Genomic DNA, 24,534 nt, shown 5'->3' with positions numbered 1-24,534 from the left:
CAACATTTGACTGTCAGAGTCCTCTCAAGAACTTCCACTGAAACAGATTTGCAAAGTTGAAAAGATAGATAATTCATTGAAGTGACAGGTACAACAAATTCAGAATTGCTGTTAATATATGCACTAACTGTAAAAATATAATTAGGCTGTTAACTGTAATGTGGATGTAACCTAAATAAAATTCCCTGGGGTTACTTGACACAGTTGAGAGTGCAATCCTTACCAAGGAGGCATCACTGCTTGGGGCAGAGAGAAGAGAGCAAACCTGTCAATTTGTCCCATATGCTGGAGTCAAATTCTCATCCTCAAAATGGAGGATCCTGAATGCTTGATTTATACTCTTGTTGAGATGGGACTAAGTCCACTATTGTGTGTTGATTGGTCCTTAGCAAACATTGTTAATTCTGGAGGGCTGGTGAGGCCAAATGAGTCAGCATGGGTGGGGAATTTGGTACAGATGCATGGGAATCTTGCTTGCTTTACTGAAGAAACATCAGGCTATGAGGCCTTTGACACATGCCAGGTGTGACTCAGTTGATTTGACTGTTATACGTCATCTGTTACATTTGTTTTGCGAAATAAGGGTGTTGCTCCTACTTCCTGCTGTTTTGCATGATAAGACTTCCTACTGGTTTGCACAATATAATTTGGGTATTTGGCACCAATGATTCTGGATAAGTTCAGTGTCCCATACTCTTACAATGCTTTGTATAAAAAATGGCAGAAATATTGATTTTGCTTGTATTCTTATGTTACAAGAGCATAAATATAGTGTACTTGGATATTAGGTTTATTCTGCAGCAATGGAAGAATGTGGTGGATACACTTGACTCCTAGCCATATTTTGGTTCAAGGTGACCAAGAAGCATCAGGCCTCACATCCTTGAGGTGTACTTGTGAGCTGGAAAGTCGCTGGCTCACATACAAGGAAGTGAAGGTGTTTTGAAAAATGGTCTCAAAGCCCTAAGTTACAATACAACCAAAGGTACAAAACAAAGTATCAGCACTAAAACAAGACATATGTCCTGTCTATACTATTGACTAGCAGCCAACTAGTTCACTCAACAAACATGGACAGCCTGTGGAAAGCTTTGAGCTTCTTCCTGCTGAAGCAGCTGGTTGCATGGCAGTGATCTCCTCTTGAGCAGGGACACCTCTCAAGGATACTCCTTAAGACTGAGATATCTTACCCACAACAGATCCTTGTAAAGTGACTGATAGCACAAAGCATTACTAATCTATGTAGCTGCTCAGGTGATAAAAAATTTGTGGTGGGATTGAGTTAGTTTTCTTCATAGTAGTTAGAATATTTTGGTTTTAGTAATAAGCATGGTCTTTGCTTTGGATTTAGTATGATAATGTGATAACACACTGAACTTCTTATGGGAAAGAGTTAACCTTCCCTGAGAGAGGGTTAATTTTTTTCTTTCCAGTAGCGAGGCTGTATTGCAGAGTTGGTAAGAAAAGAATGTGAGAACTCACTGATGTTTTGGCTGTTGCCAAGGAGACCAAAAACTTTTTCAACTTCAGCTGCAGGTGTGCATAGAAGCTGGGAGGGGGCATAATAGGACAGCACATAGAGTGACATCCAGCCTGCCAATGAGGTATTCACTACCATCAGTATCATGCTCTGTATATAGCTGGAGCCAGTTTTTCCAGCTCTGACCTATTGCCTTCTTGCTCTCTTTTCTGGGACTGACTGTTTGGTGTCACGATTTTCAAGCATGAACTGCTGTCCAGGTCTCCAGTCTTCCAGGACTGGATGTACAGGACTGATGTTCATGAGAGATAGTATTGTACATCACCTATACATATGTAATATTTTATCTTATTTTGCTGTCTTATTAAACTGTTCTTATCTCAAACCATGAGTTTCTCCCTTCCCTTTGAAGTCTCTACTTTGTCCCATTGGGTGCAGGGGGGGAAGGAGTAGTGAATGGTTGTGTGGTCCTAGTTGTTGGCTGGGGTTAAACTGTGATAATATTGTATGGATAATTCCATTACACATGAATGTCGAGGGTTTAGATTGCGGGGTGACAATAAAACCCTGGCAGATGTATTGTTAATCCCCTCTCCCCCCTTCCCACTCAGGACAGGAGATCGGGAGGGAAAGAAGGACAGAGAGAAGAGAGTTGGAAAAAATTAAAGATGTTTTACTAATGCTACTAATAAGAATAGAGAAAATAATACAAAATATACAAAACCAATCTTGAAAGTCTCAGCAACTGCAGAGCCGGCACCCAAAGTCCTGGATTGGACTCTGCAGCCAACCGGAGCTGGATTCAGTCTCTCACTAGGCCTCAGCTCTCAGGGACGACTAGCAAGGTCCTCTTCTGATGTCGGCCATAAGCAGAAGGGAAAAAGCAAAGGCAAAAGGGACGAGATCCTCATGATCTCCCACTTTTATATAAAAGTATTCACGTGAATGGAATGTTATACACAGTTGGTCAGTTTCTTGGTCACCAGTTTCTTGTTGCCCCTCTTGCGAGATGTCCATCTATGCTTATCAATAAGTTTGCATTCCATTGCTAGGTTTACCAAAACATGTGTCTGGTTCTCCAGGAAAATGCAGTTAATATGAAGGCTTTAGCTGACAGGCAAATTCACTGAAAGAGAAAACTTGTTTTTAACAAAACCAGGACAATGAACCATTGACCAACTCTCAGAGTAAGAGTGGATCCAAACTGCACGTAGGCTCAAAAAAGGAGTCCAGTCCCTGTATGAGCCATTCTAACTCAATTTTGCTTTGTATGTTTCCTTCATGCAGTAATTAATAAGGTGAACCTGGCCATCAGACCTTGTTGAATTCTATCAAACTTTGTCTAATTGTTATTTTATCTTCATAAAACACACCACTGCTTCTCTTTTGAGTGATGTGCATCCCTCTTCCATGACAGACTCTTCAAATGTTTAACTTAACCTTGGAAAATGGACCTGATTTGCTAGCCAGTCTGCTTCTAAATGGATGTACATGACACTTATTGTAATCACAATAAAATTTATTGGTGAAGTGAGACATTTTATTCACCCATTAAAATAAAATTATTCTCCTTTACTGAAAAACGTTTTTCGAGATTAATCAATAGAACTGTAATCACTGAGTTGCAGAGCAGAGTTTATTGGGTGTTTTAGTTAGTCCTTTTCTTTTAAGTATCTTAATTGCTTTTTAACAGTTATCCCATACAGTAACAATGGCTAAAAATTTGGATTGCTTTTTAGTCATGTTCTGTAGGGCCTGGGTCACCTTGAATCAAACAACGGACACCTGGTAATGTGGAGAAGAACTATCAGTTTTATTGATTGTGTCTGAACTTTCTCGTATGAGCATGCTGAAGTGCTTTAGTGTCAAGAATTCATGTTCTGATATATTGACTACACTGTAAGATCAGGGATGGATCCTTCTAGGCTCAGACTCTCTCTCTGGCTGAGAAAGACTTTATTTGATCACACTGTTGTGCTACAAAGCACCTCTCTTAATTGTTTTTCACTGTAGCTTGAAGCAGGTATTAATAAAGCTATGCAGCTAGCTTAAATTATCTTCCTTCACTGACCCACCCCCCATTTCTAGAAGCAGTACCCAGAAAAGTATCTGCTGCTTTTGGTTTCTCATTCAGTGTTGCTGGCCAGCATAACATGTGCCCCAAGAACTCTGTACTTTTGCTTGACCGTAGAAATATTGCAGAATACACAGGTAGACAAGGTCTATATACTTCTCAGTGTCTGTTCTCCCTGTCTTGCTGCTTGTTTGCTAACATCTAAAATCAGGTTTTAGGAAAGGAGCAAAATATCCTCTCATTTTGCAGGTGGTTAGAAAGCATTTATCATGTCAGTTGGTTAATGATGGGTATGTCTTTTGTAACTTAATCACAGCATACTTGAATTTAGCAGCTTCTCTTCAATACCTTCTTGAGACAAATGTGTTAATGCCTTGAAGTTGGCCAAGTGTTTGCCAGCAGAAAAAATAACTCCTTTCTGAAGACCAGCTTTGGAGTTTCCTGGCAGTGATCCAATGGTGCTGAGATCCCTGAGAGGAGTGTGCTACTCTTTGAATCCTGGTGCAGGACACCAGTCATTATTATAGAGAAGCAAAAAAGGATGACTGTTGATTTTTCTCACATTTGTTTTTAATTTTAATATTTGAGAGTCCTTTGCAATACACTTCATGCAATGCAGCTGTTGTTTACAAGCTTCCAGTTTCTCCATTTGTTTCTGTAGGGATTGTGTGTAGGGAAATATTTTTTGTAACTAAAGTGGCTTTCTTTAGCTACAGTACTTTTAATGCTCTAGGTTGTTTATGACACAGAGATCAAAAAGAGCCTTTAGAGCTAGTGATGTGCAGAATAAATTCTACAATCGGAGATGAGTTATAAAGCAGGTATGTTTGTTCTGGCACCAGGGTGCACGGGGATTGCTCCCAAAGCTTGCACTCCTTTTGCCTCAAAAGTAGCTATTTCATGTTAACACATCATACATATTCATAATAGGGGTTGGATTCATACAATTAGTTCTAGGAATAGGTGTGGTTATTATAATAATTTATTGGAACTCATTATCATAGGACTCCTCATGGCACACACATGGGTTGGGTTCTTTTGGATTGGTTGGTCACAGGTTGGGTTCTTTTGGATGAAGGCTCATAGTCTCCCTCACTGTGCATTTTTCACCTTTAGATCTGCATGCTGATTTGGCTGAAGTCCAAACTGCGGAACTGGATTGTCAACTTCTTGAGTGCTGGTGGCTCCTGTTATCCACCCAGGATGCAGTTTAGGCCCCTATCTCTGTTAGTTAAGCTGATCACATTGCATACATTCTTAACTGTTAGAGAGTTACACAGTACATTGCTGTCTATACAGTAAATTTCTACGAAGCCGTCTATCACTAGCAACAGTGGTCACTGGAATGGGATGAAGTCTGAGTGTCAAATAGAAGTAGCTCTTGGTGTAGCTTTTAATTAAATAATCCTTCATCAAGTTAATTTGGCCAGTTTCTGTTATTCTGATTCTGCATCAGCAGAAGTCATTGTAGCTTGAATCAGAAATCCATATCCTTGTAGACCAGTAAATATGGTGATTCCTTCATGAGTTACAGGTGACAGGCTTTGTAGACATTACAGGTCTCAGGACTTGTCGCTGGTTGTGATTTGCCCAGAGCTTTGCTAGATTTTTTTTTTAGTGTATAATAGCATTTTTCTAATGACCAGTTGGTTATTGTTGAATTTGTTTTATTTTTGCTTAGCTTCGTATAATTGTGCAGTACAACCTCAATTTTTGAACAGATGATAGTAACAAGTGTTTATTCTGAGTGGAATGACCCGTTTCTGACCCTAGCCCAAATGTGTAGGAGACTATGTGCATGCAATAACAGAGGCTTTGAATGTGTGCATGGGATGGTGCTGAAACTACTCACCAGTGGCCTGTTGCTGATAGTTAAGGGAATGAAAACTTGGGAGCTGGGCAGAACTGGTCAGAGGGGTGACAAAGAGGAAAGAGTGTCCATCAAGTGTGAACTGGGAAATTCAGTTCTAACACAGAGATACATACTCAGGCAAGAAGAGCAAGTTGCATGTTAGAAAATGTATTAAACAAGCAGACTGTAGGATGAGGAAGAAACTGTCCACATATTCACCATCAGACCTCTTGTCAACCATCAACATCATATCTGTAAGTGAAAGGAGGGCCTGGAAGGCAGACAATTTTCTATAACCCCTTCCCAGACTAAAGCCAGCAACCTAAGGAGCCAGAGGGGCAGTGAAAAGGAAAGCATAACATCAAAGAAAAGGGCTAAATGCTGGGAAGCTTTTGTGTGACAATTTTAATGACATTCTTAGAGAGACTTCTGTACTAAATAGAAAACTTAGACTATGCATATGAATATAATTGTAATTTGGCTGCACTAATGATAACCATTTGCACTATTTTGGTTAAATTAAGGGTTAACAATGAATTATTGACTTTTCATTCAAGATACATTTTATTTTGCCCATTCTAGCTTATCTGACCTGCAATAGTTCTATTCAGAAGAAATAAACATCTGATAGAAGTAAAATGGGAGGAAAATGGAGATTTTGGCTTTGTTGTGACTGTTAAGTATCTGAGAAATTTCTGAAACAATGGTGAATGTTTTAATAATGGTTCACTTTGAAATGCAATCTGGCATTCGAACAAAAAAGGCCTGAGGCTGATTGCTTTCAATCTGACCTATTGTGTGAGGGACCTTCTATTCTTGCAGGGGCACTCCTTGTAATCACCTTTCCATTACAAAGCACAGAATATGCAGTTATTTTTCTCAAATAACCACATCTAATCACTTTATTCAGCATGCTACCACAGATAAACTGAATACTTTTGTTCGCATCCAAAAGTGTTCACCATGCTGTCCCTTTTTGCTAAACCTCACATTCTAGGATATCTAGTCATTTTACAATCAGTTTGTAAACCAGAATAGTAAAGGAAATATAACCCATCTACTTAAACAGAATGAAGACTCTATATTCCTCTTTTCCTTCATCTGAAGGAGTCTAAACCCATATTTCCCAATCTTACACCACCAGCTGAGGAAAAGGAAGAAGCTGGGTATTCTCTCCATATGCTGTTTCTACCCAAGAAACTTGTTGTTTTCTCAGTTTCTACCTATTTGAAAGGGTCTGGAGCCTTATCTATGAAGTCAGATGTATTGCTCACTGCAGTGTTGTCTCCAGAGATTTCAAAATGGGAGAAATCCCAGCAGGAAATGAAGTAGGCTTATATGTGTGCACATGCATAATGTGATGGAGTTTTAAGGGTGCAACATTTAACAAAGGAAGGACAGTGTATCTCATTCACTATCAAGTGAATACTAATGAGATTAGAATATTCATTACATTGGAAAATAGAAAAAAGAGGCCATTACCTACCACATGACCTTGCAACTGTAACAAGCAGTTCTGAGAAATGTTTGTTCATTAAAGCTCCTGAAGATGTTTGTTTGAGTTCTGAGAAGTGTTTGTATGCTTACTTGCTTTGTTCTGCTTGATGTATTTACCTAATAAGGAGATGTTTGAGTTCTAAGAAGTGTGTGTTTGCAATAAGCAAAGTAAATGCTGGCAGCCCCTTAAATTTGTGCACGAAGTTCTGAGTGAAGACGCAGGACGCGTAAGTATAGGCCAGTTTTCCACTCGGGTTGGGGCTGGGATTCTTAGGGTACGACAACCGAGACATTCAATTGCGAATGAAGTGAGTGCGGACCCTCCAGTAGTGCAGTTCTCGTAGCCCGCAAGGGAGCAAGTCACGAACGAGGGGAGCGCATGTGAGTGTGTGTGAGTGTACCCTGGAAGATGGGACAGAAGAAAAGTAGACCTTCTGGTCCCATGGGTGGGGATTTGCAAGCGAAACTTCCACCAATCCCTCAGGATAGTCCATTAGGATTAATGATTAAATATTGGGATGATTACTCCTCTAGAAGGGGTAAGGGTAAAATAAAAATGATACACTATTGCATGGAGGTTTGGGGTGGTAAGGAAATTCGTAAGGACCATTTGTTTTGGCCAGCATTTGGGTCCTTTGAGGACTGGATTTGCCAAGCCTTGAATCTTTATGTTAACTCAAAAGAACCATTTAGTCAAGAGGAGAGTGATTATGCGCGCTTATGGATAGGGTCAGAAACTAGGATCAACTTGTATCCGTTAAAAGAAAAGGGGGATGAGAAGCATGATACACGAAGAGATAAGCGGCATGAGGAAGAGATCCCCGTAACCCCCCCACCTTATGTACCGCCACCACTACCCCTGGTGCCGGCCCCTAGCCCAAACGCTCCACCATTAATACCGAATCTGGAGGAAGTGGACCCTAGCCAACCCACAGGACCTGTCACCCTTAGTAAAACTAGACAGCAGCAGTATCAGGTGACGGGACATTTATACCCGTTGCAAGAAATTGCAATGGGAGGACCACAGGCAGGGATGGGATATGTGGTGGTGCCCCTCAATTCTGGAGACGTTAGAGATTTTAAAAAGGAAATGGGGAGTCTATTAGAAGACCCGCTGGGAGTAGCGAAGCGGGTTGACCAATTCTTAGGGCCCAACGTACACACCTGGGATGAGCTACAATCGATAATAGGGATATTGTTCACTGCAGAAGAGAGGGGAATGATCCATAGGGCTGCTATGCGGATTTGGGATGAACAACATCAGCAAGGTCCTGCAGCCGACACAAAACGGCCGCTGCAGAGAACTGACTGGAACAACCAGGATCCATTACATAGGGGTCACATGCAAGACCTACGGACTATATTAGTCCAAGGCATTAGGGAGTCTGTCCCAAGGGGTCAAAACATTGGAAAGGTGTTTAGCGAACACCAGAAAAAAGATGAAACACCCACAGAATGGCTAGAACGGCTTAGAAAGAATTTGCAACTATCTTCGGGATTAGATCCCAGCACCCCTGTAGGGGAGGCGCTGTTAAAAACACAATTTGTAGGTAGATCTTGGATCGATATTAGGAAAAAGCTAGAAAAATTAGGAGATTGGTAAAATCGTGGGGTTAGATGAACTATTGAGGGAAGCTCAGAAAGTGTATGTTAGGAGAGAGGATGAGAAAGAGCGGAGGAGTGTACGAATGATGGTTGCAGCAGTCAGAGAAGGTACAGCTCAGCAGCAATGGAAGTCCAGAGACTGAAGGGTACAGTATAAGGGGCCTAGTCCTAAGGCAAGACCTCTTAATGACGAGACTGCAAAGGAACGGGGTGAGCCGATAGAATGCTTTTACTGTGGAAAGAAAGGGCACATGAAGCGGAACTGTAGGAAGAAAACGGCGGATGAGAAAATGTTTAAAGCGGAGTAGGGGTGTCAGGGGCTCTTTTTGATGGGGACTTGAAAAAGGAACAGAGCCCTTGATAAAACTAAAAGTGGGTCCTCAGCAGCAAGAAATTGAATTTCTTGTAGATTCTGGAGCAGAACGATCTACCATGCAAACTTTACCCAGGGGATGCGAGATATCTTCTGACACTATGCAAATAATTGGGACAAAGGGAGAGCCATTTTGGGTCCTTGTTGTAAAAGGAGTAGTTATTGAAGCCGATTTCAAAATAGGAGTGGGAAATTTACTTTTAGTTCCTGAAGCTGAATATAATCTCTTGGGACAGGATTTAATAATTGAATTGGGTGTTAATTTAGAAGTAACGGGGAAAGAAATTTGGATAAGATTATGTACTCTCAGGGTGGAAGATGAAAATAAAATTAATCCTGAAGTATGGTATACAGAAGACTCAGTAGGGAAGCTGGACATAACACCCTTTAAAGTTAAAATTTCTAGTCCAGAAATACCCATTAGTGTAAAACAATATCCAGTATCCAAAGAGGGTCGAAGGGGATTAAAACCAGAAATAGAAAGATTACTAGAAAAAGGCCTACTCGAGCCCTGCATGTCTCCCTTTAAAATGGAGACTAGTACATGACCTGAGGGAGGTGAATAAAAGAACCGTGAGTCGATTCCCTGTAGTGGCCAACCTGTATACCCTTCTGAGTCAATTAGGTCCGAATGATCAATGGTATAGTGTTATAGATTTAAAGGATGCCTTTTGGGCTTGCCTGCTTGATGAAGAGAGCCGAGACTATTTGCCTTTGCGATGGACTGTGCTTCCTCAGGGTTTTACGTAGTCACCTAACTTGTTCGGGCAAGCTTTAGAACAAATTCTGCAGGGATAGGAGCGCAGTCCAGAAGTGGTACTAGTGCAATATGTAGATGATCTCTTGTTAGCAGGGCAAGACGAAGAAGTGGTTAGACAAGAAAGTATTAAATTATTAAATTTCCTTAGTCTACAGGGGCTCAAAGTGTCAAAGACCAAACTCCAGTTTGTTGATCAAGAAGTGAAATATCTAGGACACTATTTAAGCAGGGGGACCAAATAGTTGGACCCAGAAAGAGTAAGTGGGATCTTGTCATTGCCAGCCCCAAAGTCTAAATGACAGATAAGACTAACTGGATACTGTAGACAATGGATCGAAAATTATACAAAGAAGGTAAAATTTTTGTATGAAAAATTAACACAGGAAAAATTGGTACTATGGATGGAACAAGATGAGGAACAATTTGATTGCATAAAGAAAGAGCTCATAAGTGCCCCTGTGGTGAGCTTGCCAGATGATACGGAAACCATTTTATTTGTTTGCTAATATAGATGCAGGGACTGCATACGGGGTCTTGGCACAGGAATGGGCTGGACATAGAAAAACGGTAGTTTATTTATCTAAATTGCTAGACCCCGTTAGCAGGGGTTGGCCAACATGCCTACAAGCAATAGTATCAGCTGCATTACTAGTAGAAGCACAAAAAATAACATTTGGAGGAGAATTGCATGTTTTGACACCACATAATATACGAGGGGTTTTGCAACAAAAATCTGATAAATGGATAACAGATTCTAGGTTGTTAAAATATTAGAGTATTTTAATTGAATCCCCTAAATTAACCCTAGAAATTACTTCCTTGCAGAACCCTGCACAGTTCTTATATGGGGAATCTAGCAAACAATTAACACATGATTGTTTGCAAACAATTTGAAGAGCAAAAATAAACAACAAATAAGGAAACGAGTTCCCGGCGGAAGGGAACTCACATACCCGCCATTCTCAAGAATACAGATTGATTTTACAGAGTTACCAAAGGTCGGGCGATACCGCTATTTATTGGTGCTTGTAGACCATCTCCCGCACTTTGTGGAGGCATTTCCAACAACTAGGGCCACTGCTCGTACGGTAGCAAAAATATTGTTAGAAGAAATAGTTCCCCGATATGGAATAACTGAAGCTATCGATTCCAACTGGGGCCCACATTTTTCATCAAGAATTATTACAGAAATCTTTCAGGCGCTAGGTACTGACTGGCAGTATCATACTCCATGGCATCCACAAAGCTCGGGAAGGGTCGAACGAATGAATGAAGAGATAAAAAAGCAGCTTACTAAATTAATGATAGAGACTAAGATATCATGGGTAAAATGTTTGCCGCTAGCACTGTTAAACATAAGGACCCAGCCAAGAACAGACCTCAGAATATCACCCTTTGAAATGTTATATGGAATGCCATTCAATTTAGAAATGCCACAAGATCACCCAAAAGTGAGTGATTTTCAGATGAAAAATTACTTAGTGAAGTTGTTGAAGTGAAGGAAATACCTTTGGGAAAAAGGGTTGGTGGTACAGGTCCATCTCTGGACATAAAAATACATACCCTAGAACCTGGAGATAACGTACTCATAAAAACACAGAAAGAAACATCATTAACCCCTCGATGGGAGGGACCTTTTGTTGTTTTACTCACTACGGAAACAGCCATCCGAACTGCCGAAAAGGGGTGGATACACGCCAGCCAAGTTAAAGGTCCAGTCAAGACTAACGCCTGGACTGTAGAGCCCACAGACAACCCTCTGAAAGTTAAACTACGGAAACAGTAAGTGGACTTGGGCTTGTTGAATCATATCGTGCAAGTACAAAAAAAAACCCGATAAAGTTTTTTATGAATATCCCATTTGTAAAAATCATAGAGTTAGATGTATTAATATAAGTTGTAATTGTTATCCTTTTTATATGCTTTAGGTGCATAGTGTGCTGAAACAATTGGTGGTTGCATTGTATAGATGGCATTCCCCTAGAGGAATATGCAATCAGTGTTATAATATAGAATTAGAAATTACAGATTTGGCATTGAAATCAAAAGTCGCAAGAAAAAGAGATCCAACCCAACAGTCCTGACTGGTGGTGTGTATACACCCATGAAATATAGCCTGGGTGGTTTTGCTCTCACCCTAATGAACCAACCCCTCTAAAATACAAATAACAAGGGTGTGCTATAGAACTACCATAAAGAAAATACCATGCCACTCTCCTATAGTCAAAGACTATAATTGGGAAGCGTATAAACAAAGGCATGGAGAGCAAAAGCATTCAGGGTTTCCTGAAGAATATTCTTGCTGCTGAGAAGATTGTTTACCCCGTGGCTCGAAGCAACCGGGTCGACGGGTGAGGCAGAGGAATAAGAAACGGTAGAAACAAGAGCCTGAGTGGAACTATGCCAAAATATTGGCCGAGCTACACACCCAGGCACTAACTAAAAAGCAAGGAGGAGTGAGCCAGAGTCAATGCAGCCCAATATGGTACACTATGTTGATGTTGATTACAGCAAAATATGAGAAATTGCATGATCAAAACGACACCGAATTATTAGTATTAAGTGGTCAAGAGTTGCAACGCTTTAACAAACAAAATAAGTAAAAAAATAGAAAAGGGGGAAATTGTAACAAGCAGTTCTGAGAAATGTTTGTTCATTAAAGCTCCTGCAGATGTTTGAGTTCTAAGAAGTGTTTGTATGCTTACTTGCTTTGCTCTGCTTGATGCATTTACCTAATAAGTAACCAAAGTAAGGCGATCGAAACTGGCTACACAGCAGTCAATGCCCACATGATGCAAGGTGAAAAGTTACACCCGGAAGCTGTGGACCAGAGATGGACTATAAAACCTAGAAAACTGCATTAGCTGTGTGCGCGTGCCGCAAGGGAGACTGAGGTCTCTAGGCCGCACCCAGCGCTGTCTTTGCTTATTGCTTGATTAAAAATAAAACTTTTGTTACTTACAAGACTAAGTCGAAATTTATTACAACTGGACCCTTACCTCTGTCAGTCTCTTACTGAATGTTCTGCAAGGTACACTAAATTAGGCTTTTACACATATCTGTGGAACAAGTTTTTTTTACAAAGACTGCATACAGGTTGCATTGTTTAATGGCAGCATGTACTAATATCATGTTATATGCTCAGCTTTCACAGCCACTGATAACATATCCATTTAGACCGGTTTGATTAACAAATATATTGTTAAGTTTATTACAGGCAGAATCTCTTAGCAAAGTATATTGTATTAATGGTTTTGCAAGACCAGGTGTTCTACGTAAAGGCAGGCACATGGAACAGGGCAAAAAAACTCTGCTTATATCCCCTTGAATTCTGGACACAAATTCCCTCACCAGTCCCCCACTGGTTGGGTACTGCAGGGTTTACAGACTACCCGATGCCTGCCTCCCATTAATCTATTTCTAACACCCTCCTGCCCCCCCTTATTTATTTATTTCCATTTAAAGCATGGATTTCTGGCTGTCATGGGGGAGTGACTTCAGGGTTCTGCTTGCTGCAGAACAATATTTAGATTTCTTAAAGAGAAGCGTGGCCTTAAAGAGTTCAGTGGAGGGTTTGCTATATTATTTACAGCGTGGGGGAGATATACCAAACCAGATATCGCTTACCTTCTTTCCAGGTACGTGTATTTGTTCATGAAGCAAATCTTCAGGCGTCTTCTCTGCCTGAGGACTGTTCACTCCAGGGGCTGTGTTTTGAAGCTTCGGAGGCAAACTCTCAGGTGACGTGTGTATTCGTCATGATGCAAATGTTCAGGGTTCTTCCCCTGATAACCATTTGCTCCGGAGCCTGTACTTAGAGCTCCGAAGGCAAACTTTCAGGGGAGACCTGTAATTACATGCAAAGTAGACTCTCAGGAAGCAAAATTTTTAGGAAAAATATTTAATGGAGTAAAATAACAAAAGGGCTGGCTCAAGCCGGGTACCTACACAGAGGTCCACCCAAGCATAGAAAACTACAAACTTTTATATCTTTACAGACCATTCACACCAGGATTTAGTCCAATAGGAAAATTTTGCCACCAGGTCCTTTGCTCTCCATTGGATCCTTTTTCTCTGACTCCACATGGGCCCTTGTTTTGCTCAGTTGTAGACACTGGTTTTGGTCCATATCATTGAAGGTGCTGTTTTGTCTGGATAAACATTTTCTTCTGCAAAATAGGCCCTGCTTTGCAGAGGTCTGTGATGTCTCTGTGTTATCCTTGGATCATTGTTTTCCCAGTCAGTCCTATTTTTCTCAGCAAAATGCAAGCTAGACTTTATCTTGTAGGGATTTAGTGTAGTCTGCAGTTACTTTTGGTAAATACAAGCTTGAAATTTTAGCAGATCTAGTCTATGAAGTAACATGAATCAAAGAGTACATTGAAAATCATACAACCCTATATCTCTAAATAATCCTTTGCGTTTGGTGTGCATCTACTTAAGCTAAATGATTAATATTGCACTTGAATTGGGCTCATCCATTGACCTGTGAGTAGTAAAACCGTTGCCATACAGCTCACTCATTTAGCAGGGAGAGCTCGAAGTGGGCTCATCCAGGCCGTTGTATTTATAGAATGAAGTGGTTGGCTTGTAGTCAAACTGCGTACAGTAGGAAAAGTCTGCACAAGACTCCCTGTGCCCACAAGCCACCGGTGTTCAGTGGGCTGTTCTGCTTCCCTGTGGGTCTCCTGGAAGGAGCTCTTGGCCTGGCTACAGCTCAGGTCCTTCCCTCCTCTGGAGCCTGGACCAAACTGCTGCTGGTTTGTCTGGGGTGGGGGTTGAGTGCATCTGCCAGGCTGGCTCTCTGGCTACCCTTACACCTAGCTTATCTTCTAAACACAGGAATCAGTTTGCATTCTGAGATTAGCTCAAAGAGACTTTGTTTTACATTCAAGATTGATAGCCAGATGTCTCTCAGTCTTTATCAGGTTTCAGGTTTACAGCTGCGAAAACAACATTCCTCCTTCAATGGTTCCTTACAAAGAACCCAGCCCAAAGATGCACCGTTGTCATGGATGGACTGAGAGGGATGCACTTCACTCGAAAAGAAAAGCAACAATAAACTTTATAAAACAGGGAGGTAACGAAGTTCAGTGATAAATGCAACAGTGGTTTAACAATATTTGATGGCAAGGCATGCTTGATTATTTACTGCATAGAGGACAGGATCAGACAAAACTGTCAGAGAGACCTCTTCCACTGAGTTATGAGGTTCAGAGGTTCTTGCTTTCTAAACTTCTCAGAGAGGGGTCTAGGTAGGGCTAGATCCAGACTTAGTCTCAGATATGGTCAGCGGTTTATGTCTAAAAGATTATATGTGCACAATCAGTCCTTTTTATCAGTTAGCTAAGATTTCAAAGTTTAGCATGCTGTTAGTCACTGAGGATCTATTGCAGCAAGGGATCTCTCAACCTTGAAAAATAACTTCGAGAGGCATCCTTATTCATGGGAATGTCCTGGCGTGCAGCCTGCTGCTGTGCAGGAGAGCTCAGAGGGCTCTGGACTGTTTGCTATTTATGGAGTAAGACCATTGGCTCACAGTCATATTTGCATACCCACTGCAGATGTTAGTTTCTTCCAAATTTGACCTGAGTTGGACATTGACAAGCACTGTGGTTAGGTGGGCACATTGCTGTAAGTTAGCCCTTGGCTATTGTGTTATCTCTCTCCCCTGAGCCCACTTTGAGCTGGACGCAGCTATTGTGACCTGACCCATCTGTCACGACCACCAGCAGTGGTTATGGCTTGAGCAAGCTTACAGGAAAAGGTCAGGTGTGGGGGGAGGAGGGGAAGCACAGGGCCACAGCTACAAGTTCTTAAAGAAAAATAAACCTAAACTAAAAGGTGGTGATAAGCTGTTAAATTGGCTCAGCCCATACATTCTTGCTGTGGTTTCACAAGCAAATGAGCTGATGTGATGGGAGCAGGTCTTGCTCCTCCAGACCTCACCCTGCCTATCTATGTGGTACCAATCTCAGCTTTGCACTGCTGCTTCTAGTTTCAGTGGGAGCTGGTGAAAGTAGCTAACTTATTTCTGGCACGGTATTTTTGTTGGTGTAAATACTCCCCTTTGTATTAAACCGATTGCCTACAGTGGATTTTAAAGTGGAAACTTCAATGTGCATGGGGACAATCACTATACAGGGCTCCCAATGGTACAGAGCTGAGACACAGCTGAAATGCACATCCAGGTGACAGCACAAACTAGAAAAGAAATGTGACCCACAAGGAGGAAATTTTCCTACAGTGTCTAGAAAATTAATGATGATGTTCAATGAAGAGTGAGCTCAGAATTTATGCTGCTGCTTAGAAATTAATAGATTTGTGAGAATGAGGGTGCTGGCAAAAATACTGTGGAAGTGGTAGAAGTGAGCCTCTCTGGATTGTTTTTTGATTCAACAGGAGTCAGGTTTAGATTGCACTTGGCTACTGAGTCTGCAGAAGCAGTTGTTTCCAGCTGTTGACAAACAGCTGTGAGAGAAAGCTTTTTTAGCTTGGACATCCAAGCTCCTAATGGATGCTCCTGCTGTAGATGTCAAACACATCAGTTAGGTTTGTATGCATGAGGCTGTATTCCAGTGGACCTGAGATGGTAAAAAACACTTTCAGCTATGGCCAGGAAGAAGGTTATATGCAAAAGAAAGTCTATACTGGAAATTTTGTAGTATAAATCTAGTATATAAAGATATTTATTGACTGAGTAACCAACAATAAAGGCTCATGTGAATTTTATGGTTTATGTTGATATTATATATGATGTTTACTGTGACACAAAACTGTCATTACTTTAACTAATGTGAAACTCCTGTATTGCTTAGTGCCCGGGGAAGGAGCCATATAACTTTATCCAGCTTCATGTTTGGAGGATTGAGGAGTCACTATGGATTCCAGGAGGTCCCTTGCAGACCACGATTAACACATGTTCATGTGACTCCAGAACAAGGCATCTGTCATGCAAACTTCTTGCATGGAAAGATACATAAAACACCCTGCCATATCCTCCACACATACCTCTGCTCATCTACTCAGAGCTTTGTGCCTAAATCATTTATAACTGCTGTAATTTGTTCAAGTTATGTGTTTAAAGTAGGTCCTGTGTGGTTAAGTTTGCCTATGACAAACTCTGTAAGAGTATTCAAATGATATCAAAGAACTTATCAAGGATGCGCTATATGGCATAACGTATGTGCACATTAGAGATTGTTTTAAAACTTCACAAACGTGAAAGAAATTTGCAGAAGAAACAGTACTCCCTGTACAAAAGCAGGGAGCTAGCTGTACTGCCCATAAAGTGTTCTGTATTGCAGGCAGATTTTAATCCAATAATCCTGAAAATACTCCAAACAAGCACTAAATACCTATGGTCAGAAAATAAAACAAACAAACAAACCAACCAACCTCACAAAACAAAAAACCAAAACAGAAAAAAACCCCAAACACTCCGGTGCCCCAAGGCTTGATTAATCAGATACACGGCAGCCTTAATGAGCCACAGGAGAATAAAGATTAATCTTCAGTACCACAAGAACCATGGTCATCACCATGACATTGGCATCACTTATTCAAAGTTCCTGCAAACTACAGCAATGGGAAATAACTATTTGCTTTTCTTCGTCCATATCATTAATCAGCTTGATTGAAACTCTCTCCTAGAAAAGGATAGCACAGAGGTTTATGCACTTCTGTACCTGACATTATACATGATTTCCACAGGAGGTTCTTTTAGGATCATAAATCCTGATCATACTTCACAGAAGAATTAATTCAACTGATATGTAAATATCAGGTTATTAAGCACACGTTCATGGTACTACATAATCCCCACACTGATGGGAACGCAGAGAAATCAAATAAAACCATTACAAAAACCTGAAGGAAAATGGTAACTGCAGAATTTAAATTACCACAAATCGCAAAGCTGAGCCTCTACCAATGCTTCAGCCAGGCTTAGTCTGTTTGAATCAATGACTTAAGTGGCAAAGGTGCCCTTCAGAGCTGGGGTACTCCAGACAATCTTAGACTCTTATCTCGAAGACCAGTTTGCAAACAAACTAGGCTGCAAGCTGACCCATGTAAGACAGCATGCTGTTTAACAGTTAGGTAAAAATCAAGCATGTTAAAGAGGGTTTGTATGCAGCAAAGAGGCAGAGCTATAAATTACCTCTGAGCCTGGCCCTGCACAGGCAAGGCATTACCAGCCTAGCTTTGGGATGAAGTATTTCCATTGAACTATATTGTGACTGGTATTCTTCCATGTGAAAATTATGGAAACCCAAGAGAGGAGCTGAACAGATGGTGATGCACATGTTCTTCAGAGGGGTAAGCCAAGAAAACTGTAAGACTACTTTGAGGGAATTTGATAAGCTTCAGCTCTTAAGACATTACATGATCCTAGGCTGATAGGTCCGTGAACACCGTATATGTCTTACCAAGTTTACAACAGTATATTATCCTGTACTGAAAGCATTCTTACTAAAAAGATACAGAAGAACTGGAAAGCATAACAGGCGAAACACATCAGAAACAAAGAGCTTTCCTATGGTGAGTCCAGCTAGAACTTGTTTGAAAACAGAACAGACAAACTAGCAATTTAATTTACATATGTTATGTTAGTGATTGATAATGTACAAAAAGAAAGGAACTTGAAATCTTAACCTGCAAACGAACTCTAAACTTTATTTGGAACTAATGCAAACATTTGTTTCATAAATACTCAGGTTGTTCTGAACAAAGTGAGAGTAGAAATGTGCTTGGGCAAGTGGAAACATGAGAAGAAACAGTAGAACAAGGACTAAAATAACGGCAGATGCTGTTACCTAAGGTCGGCAGTTCACCTGGATGACAGTGTGACCCATGCATGGTTTCATTCAATAACCAGACAGTAAGAAAATGAAACCAGAAGATGATGGGAAGATAAAGGAACTGGCGTGGAGCCAGAAGATAACTAGATGAGGAAAACCAAAGCCAAGTATTGACTCAGCAGTGTTGTCTATGACTCATGTGGAGTGAAACTAGATACAGAGGCAAAAGATCACAGTAACTGTTGACTCTTAAAGGCTATATAAGGCCTGTCCCAAACCAGTTTGTTCTCAGCAATGAAGAGGGTCTTAGGACATGTAGAGAGGATTCAGTACAAGGACGACTTGTCCCCCATGTCGTGCACAAGTTGTCCTGGCCAGAGTACTTGGAAACACACATACTGATACTTCTGTTGGTGAAAATATGAGTAATCAGAGTCAGCTGATTTGCAAAGTTTAATAAAAATCAATTTCCCCATTTGTATGGTCTTGTAGCGAGTTTTGTTTCATTAACTGCTGCATTGGTTGGCAGAGAATCCAAGGCAGGAAAGCAAGAAGAAATCTTTCACTATTGACTCTTTGTTGTGAAAGGAAGTGGTTGGACCCATTCACTGGAAAAGAAAAAAGGTAGGTACTGCACACAGTGACTGATGATTTAGCTGGAGAAAAAAAAAAAGTCAATTTCTATATAGTGGTTTGGTCTATTGATGCAGAGATTTGTAATAGAATCATTAAGGTGGGTAAATACACATATGTGTCTGAAAGCACCAGCAGAAATAGTAACAGAGGGGTTAAAAGAATGGTGAGTGTTGGTGGCATAGACATTAGGCTGTTACCAAGATCCCAGAATGTCAGTGACCATACTGGTAAAATGAAGGGCAGAACTGAAGATGTGAGGAGAGAATGGCAGGAAGATAAAGAACAGGATTTGATCCATAAACTATTCAGAGAGGGAGACACAAAGACACAAAGAGAGACACAAATCAGCGAAGGAAGGTTGGACAGGATGAAAAGACAAAAGATTACAATCACTGTCAACTCCAGAAGTACCCTGAAGAGTGAAAGGCACATTCAAAAACCAGTTCATTTTCCCCAGTCAAGAGATATGATGACCCCTCTCCAGCTGGTTTCCCTTGTCCTCCTTGTCGTACGCAAGTCATCTTGGCCAGACCACAGACTCTCCAAGCAGTCTGACCAAGATGACTTGAAAATGACAGGTATTCTTAGTGTTTGTGAGTTTGGTGGTATAAGAGCCTGAGTGTAAGCAAAATCAGTATTGTTTAAAACAAAACACGGTTTTCCTTTCTCATTTTGCTACATTAGCAGCAACACAGACTGAAGGGTAGCTTATTGGATAAGGAAAATGATAGCTCTGGGCAGATCAGCTGTATGTGTTGGCTGATAATAAATAGGTTTAGAAACAAAAATAAAAATTAAAATTAAAAAAAAGAAAATAGAAGTTATGTGGCAGACCACCCATCCATTCTCCTGAAGATAATTCAAGAGCAGGGGCCTAGTCATGGGACTGATAAAATGAGACCAGACAGTGCAGCCCTACTGAGAAAAGTTCTGATAGACATCATACTTTATAGAAACTAAGTGAAAAGAAGCAAATAGCATCTGCTTTATGCCATTCAAAAGATTATCCCCTCTCAGAGGAAAAGAGCATGTACTTACTCTCGGAGATGGAACAGTCAAACAGGAAATACAACAACGTAGTAATTACACTCGGCAGGTACCAAACCAAGGAATACAAGATGAAAATATAGACCTGCAGGCACGTTTAACTGCTGCTGTGCAAAACATAACTGAGTTGCAAGAGTATCAGAAGCAGGTGGAAAGTCTGCAAGTTTTGACTTAGAAAGTTGGCCACAGAAACCCAAGATGATGATTCTACAACAGATAAAGCACAATGAATTTTCGCTAAATTAATTATATTATTGTGTCTGAGTAAAGCAAAACCTAAGCCAAAATGATGGTACTACAACAGATAAAGCACAATGAATTTTCGCTAAATTAATTATATTATTGTGTCTGAGTAAAGCAAAACCTAAGCCAAAATGATGGTACTACAACAGATAAAGCACAATGAATTTTCGCTAAATGAGTTGTATTATTGTGTCTGAGTAAAGCACAGCATAAGGAGGCTGATACCTTACATCAGTTTTGCCCCAAACAAATCAACCATTAGTCAGGTGCTGCTCTTTCTGTAGGGAAGGGCAGTTTTGTGACAAATAGTTATTCCCTTTCTTTTCTTTCTTCAGGGTCTACCTTTTTTATGTTAGTATCTTGCAACAAATACATTAACTCCTTTTTGCTACCTGACTTCATATATAATCTTCTCTGTCAAGACAGTGCCATCCGACTTTCATGCTAGTTTTAAATCAAAGTTTTCACATCAATAGCAGTTTCTTTTAAAAAAACTAATGACTATTTTGTATCACAATATGTTTATTCTTTTTGGTTCCCAACAAGAAAGCAGCAAACATGCTCAAGAAAAATAGTTACCTCAGAAAAGGCGATAGCAAGTTATAAAAACTTACATCCCTTCTGCTGCTCAGAACCCTGAGATGCCATAGCAGTGGATGGATCTCTGGTGATGACTTGGCATGCTGCACAAATCCTACCCATGGTGATGTTCCCCAGCTCTGTGCTGCTGCAAACCCTGAGATGGCACAGCATCGGATCGACTGCTGGTGATGGCACAGCATGCTGTGCAGATCCAATCCACAGGGATGTTGGCCAGCTCTGTGCCCACCTGTGCTCTTATACAACTTTGCTCACAATACTGATTCATCAGCCCTGATAGCAGTCAGGTTTGGGATGCGGACTTAGTTTTGAAAAGTCCCTTGGCAATATACCATAATATCCTTATCACATTAATAAACCTATAGTTCCTAGGACCAATTTGTGCAACTGGTGAACAATAGTATTTCAAGTAGGCAGAACAATATACTTGTTATTAAACACATTGATTAATTACACAATGATCAGATACACATATGTTAGGGTTGAGCCATGGTCACATGGCATTCATGATCCAGGGCCAAACACCTGGGTTAGGTATTATGTGGGTCATTAACTCCTCTCACAATAGTCTTACAGGCTGCCCTCTACAAATGACCTATGTAGAAATCCTATACATCAGCAAAAGTTTCTCTACAACTGCAAGCTTTAAAAGTTTATGGGGCACATGGGAAACTGGAGAGGGCATCTACCATAAGTCTATGCTAAGGCACAGGTCAATGCAGGCAAAGGTAAGGCTTTAATGGAGTTAGAGCCCCTGGAGATCCAAAGCAAGGAATGTGAACAAGAACTAGCAGGATGTCAAAACTGCTCAAACACAGCAAATTCAAAACCAGTCCAAGTAAAGTCCAGTTAGTGCAGATGGATGTCAGGATAATTGCAAATACAATTGTTACATCAGGAATGTCAAAGAGTAAAAGCCAAACAAATTCAAACCAAACATCTTAGCTTGAAATGCCAGCCCCTGGAGGGGATTGTTAGGAATGGAGAACTGCACCACCAATTTTCACCTGCATACTTTGAAATATACTGGAATAGCACATCTGCTAACATAGTTCCTAAAGAAGGGAACAGAGTGGGAATGGGGTCCAAGGCACGAAGAGGCTGCAAGACAAAATGGGTAACTTTCCAGGCTGCGATGCTAAAGATGCCAGATTCAACACATCCTTCTTAGCTACCCTGCCAACGGCATAGGCAATAATTCTGGCATGAAAAAACATCAGAAAGGCAAGATGACACGAGCTGTACTGAATCAGATGATACAGCCCATGCTTGGACAAAAGAAATATTCCAGGTACATATGGAGGCATAGCTTATTGGGATCATTGGCAGTAAATAGAGTTTCTTAGACTTGTGCTGTCTGAACCAGCAAATAGTTCTGAAACCTCGTCTCTCGGCCCATTGTTGCATCTGTCTTGCAATAGACTTCTAGAGGAAGTAATCAGAGGCAACACAAACATCAGAGGTTTATTTGTCCTTACTAAGATAAAACTGAAATACATAGCGCTGTAGAATAGCAGTGATTGATTCTGCACACCTGATTCTGAGGCAATGGTGCTTGCACCATTCATAGCTGTTATTACATTGGAGTAATAACTATTAGCCTGTTAGTGGTTTGTGGTTTTCGTTGTTGTTTCAGTCTTAGGTACCCATCTAAAGGTGGTTTCAGTTCTGATATCAGTTAAACACATACTCAACAGATTCTACACATGGTCAAATTACATGTCCCTTATGCAATGTTCGAATCACAGGTTTTTGGTTTTCTACAATATTGGGCTGCAACATGTAACATTTGTGTGGACTGAATAAATAGACTTTACTAGCACGAACAACGTATTGTTTGCATAACTAAATCTTAACAGCAAAGCATTGTTATCAGTCTCGTGACAATGGTACCAACATTAATAGCCCAATTCATATCTTTATTACAGAAAAAGGCACATTAATTGGCAGTTAAAGCAGCTGTACAGATACTTCCTAGTACCTACCCCTGTTCTCTGGTGTTAGACTCATCCTTCCACTGTTCCTCTGGCCCCAAGTGTTGATAGTGACAACTCTTACTTGAAAGGGAGAGTCATGGTGATTTGTTGGTGTCCTTTTTTCTTCACTGGAAGGAATCTGATGTTGGTGTTGTGAATTTCTTCCTCACTCTACGGGCCGAGCTTGGATTTATTTTTATGTATTTTGTAACATGCACCACATCTTCCTCTTTCTTTATTGCTTCACAATTCCTTATTATAACAAAATTAACTATTTGTGGTTGTGTCTACAGTATGTTGGATACTTGCTCTTTGTTCTCTTTGTTATCCTTAAAACCTGGTTTTTATCCAGCTCCCAAGGCTGCATTCCTTCAGTGACACGTAACTGACCGCTGGTGATTTGTTTATAACCCTGGGGCCTCCAGTATCATCTGGTGACTGCACTTTCAAGGACTCTGCTATCATCCTGTGCTTGTACTCCTCTACACTTCTAGATCACAGGCAGTTCTCTTGACACAGAGTAATGACCTATTTTCACTAACTCTACTTACAGAAATACATCCAAACTACTACAACAGTATAGCACACAATTGCACAAAGCTAACTAAAGTTAAAACAAGTTAGGTTATATTATAGGTATTCTGAGTGTTAGGTAACTGCTGTTACAACTTAAAAAGCTAAAGCAAAGCCCCGGGCAGGGAAGGCAAGCCCAGACTAAGCAACTGTTGACAAATCCCAGCCTTGAAGCAGTACAAAACTAGATCACAGCCTCTGGCCTGTGTACCAGCAATAGCAACGTCACTTCACCTGGGCTACAAGGCAACACTCTCAAGATATAGTTTCCTGACAGCATTTCCATTTGTGACTCCATGAGTTTTACATCTAACAAGATATAATTCCATGGTATCATAGGTCATGTTTCTCTGATGTAGCTTAACACACTTGAACATATAGCATCTTGATAGTGATATCCGGGTGTAGAGTCCTTATAGTCTCAGCACATTCCAATATGGCCCTCTACAAGGGTTAGTGACTAGATACTTTCCTGTTCGAGCAACCTTCAAAATTCACTTTATACATGAATGGTAAAATAATACATGCATACAACACATTTTTCAGCTGCTTGTCCTTAATATCTATCTAATTATGGCATATCACTGGTATGAGTTTTAATCTGATTCTCTTCAGTTTGTGATACCATGCCCTTAGTAATGAAGGACCAAAACATGAATGCTCAACCACTGTGAAAGTATACCCTATGGGTAGAAGGCTCTGAAGCATGGAGGCATTATTTCAGCACAAGCAAAATTTTGTTCACTGCTGGAAGTCCAAAGTTAAGTGGAAGATGCTGCGTTGGATGTGCAGCCCTGAACACCCATGGGGACAAACTCCTGGGCAGGTAATCCCAGCATGCAGACCTGCAAGTGATTTTAGAGATCATGAGGTGATAAAACAATGGGTGGTTTGAGGTTCAGGTTATTGTGTGCAGGAAATACAATTCTGGATGTTTACTTGAGCCAAAAGTTGGTGTAACTCAGGAGATGGGAAGGTTCTTTCAAATAAGGATCCATGCAAAGAGATTGATAAATG

General features: G+C 40.7%; 1 protein-coding gene across 1 annotated transcript in view; it reads right to left on the bottom strand.

Moving 5' to 3' along the window:
• Positions 1 to 23,119, bottom strand: part of AMN1 (antagonist of mitotic exit network 1 homolog) — a 72,630-nt gene extending 49,511 nt beyond the window's left edge. The window contains exons 1-2 of the mRNA XM_021284787.2: positions 22,954 to 23,119; positions 13,269 to 13,488 (exon numbers count right to left, since the gene is read on the bottom strand). Of these exons, the coding sequence (XP_021140462.1) occupies positions 13,269 to 13,297 (29 nt within the window). The 5' untranslated portion in view covers positions 13,298 to 13,488; positions 22,954 to 23,119. The remainder of the gene's footprint in view (positions 1 to 13,268; positions 13,489 to 22,953) is intronic.
• Between the last annotated feature and the right edge of the window lie 1,415 nt (positions 23,120 to 24,534).

Source organism: Columba livia, chromosome 1 (assembly GCF_036013475.1).
Source record: "Columba livia isolate bColLiv1 breed racing homer chromosome 1, bColLiv1.pat.W.v2, whole genome shotgun sequence".
Classification (NCBI taxonomy): Eukaryota; Metazoa; Chordata; class Aves; order Columbiformes; family Columbidae; genus Columba; species Columba livia.
The sequence above is the reverse complement of the archived record's forward strand: the minus strand, read 5'-3'. Positions and strand labels throughout refer to the sequence as shown.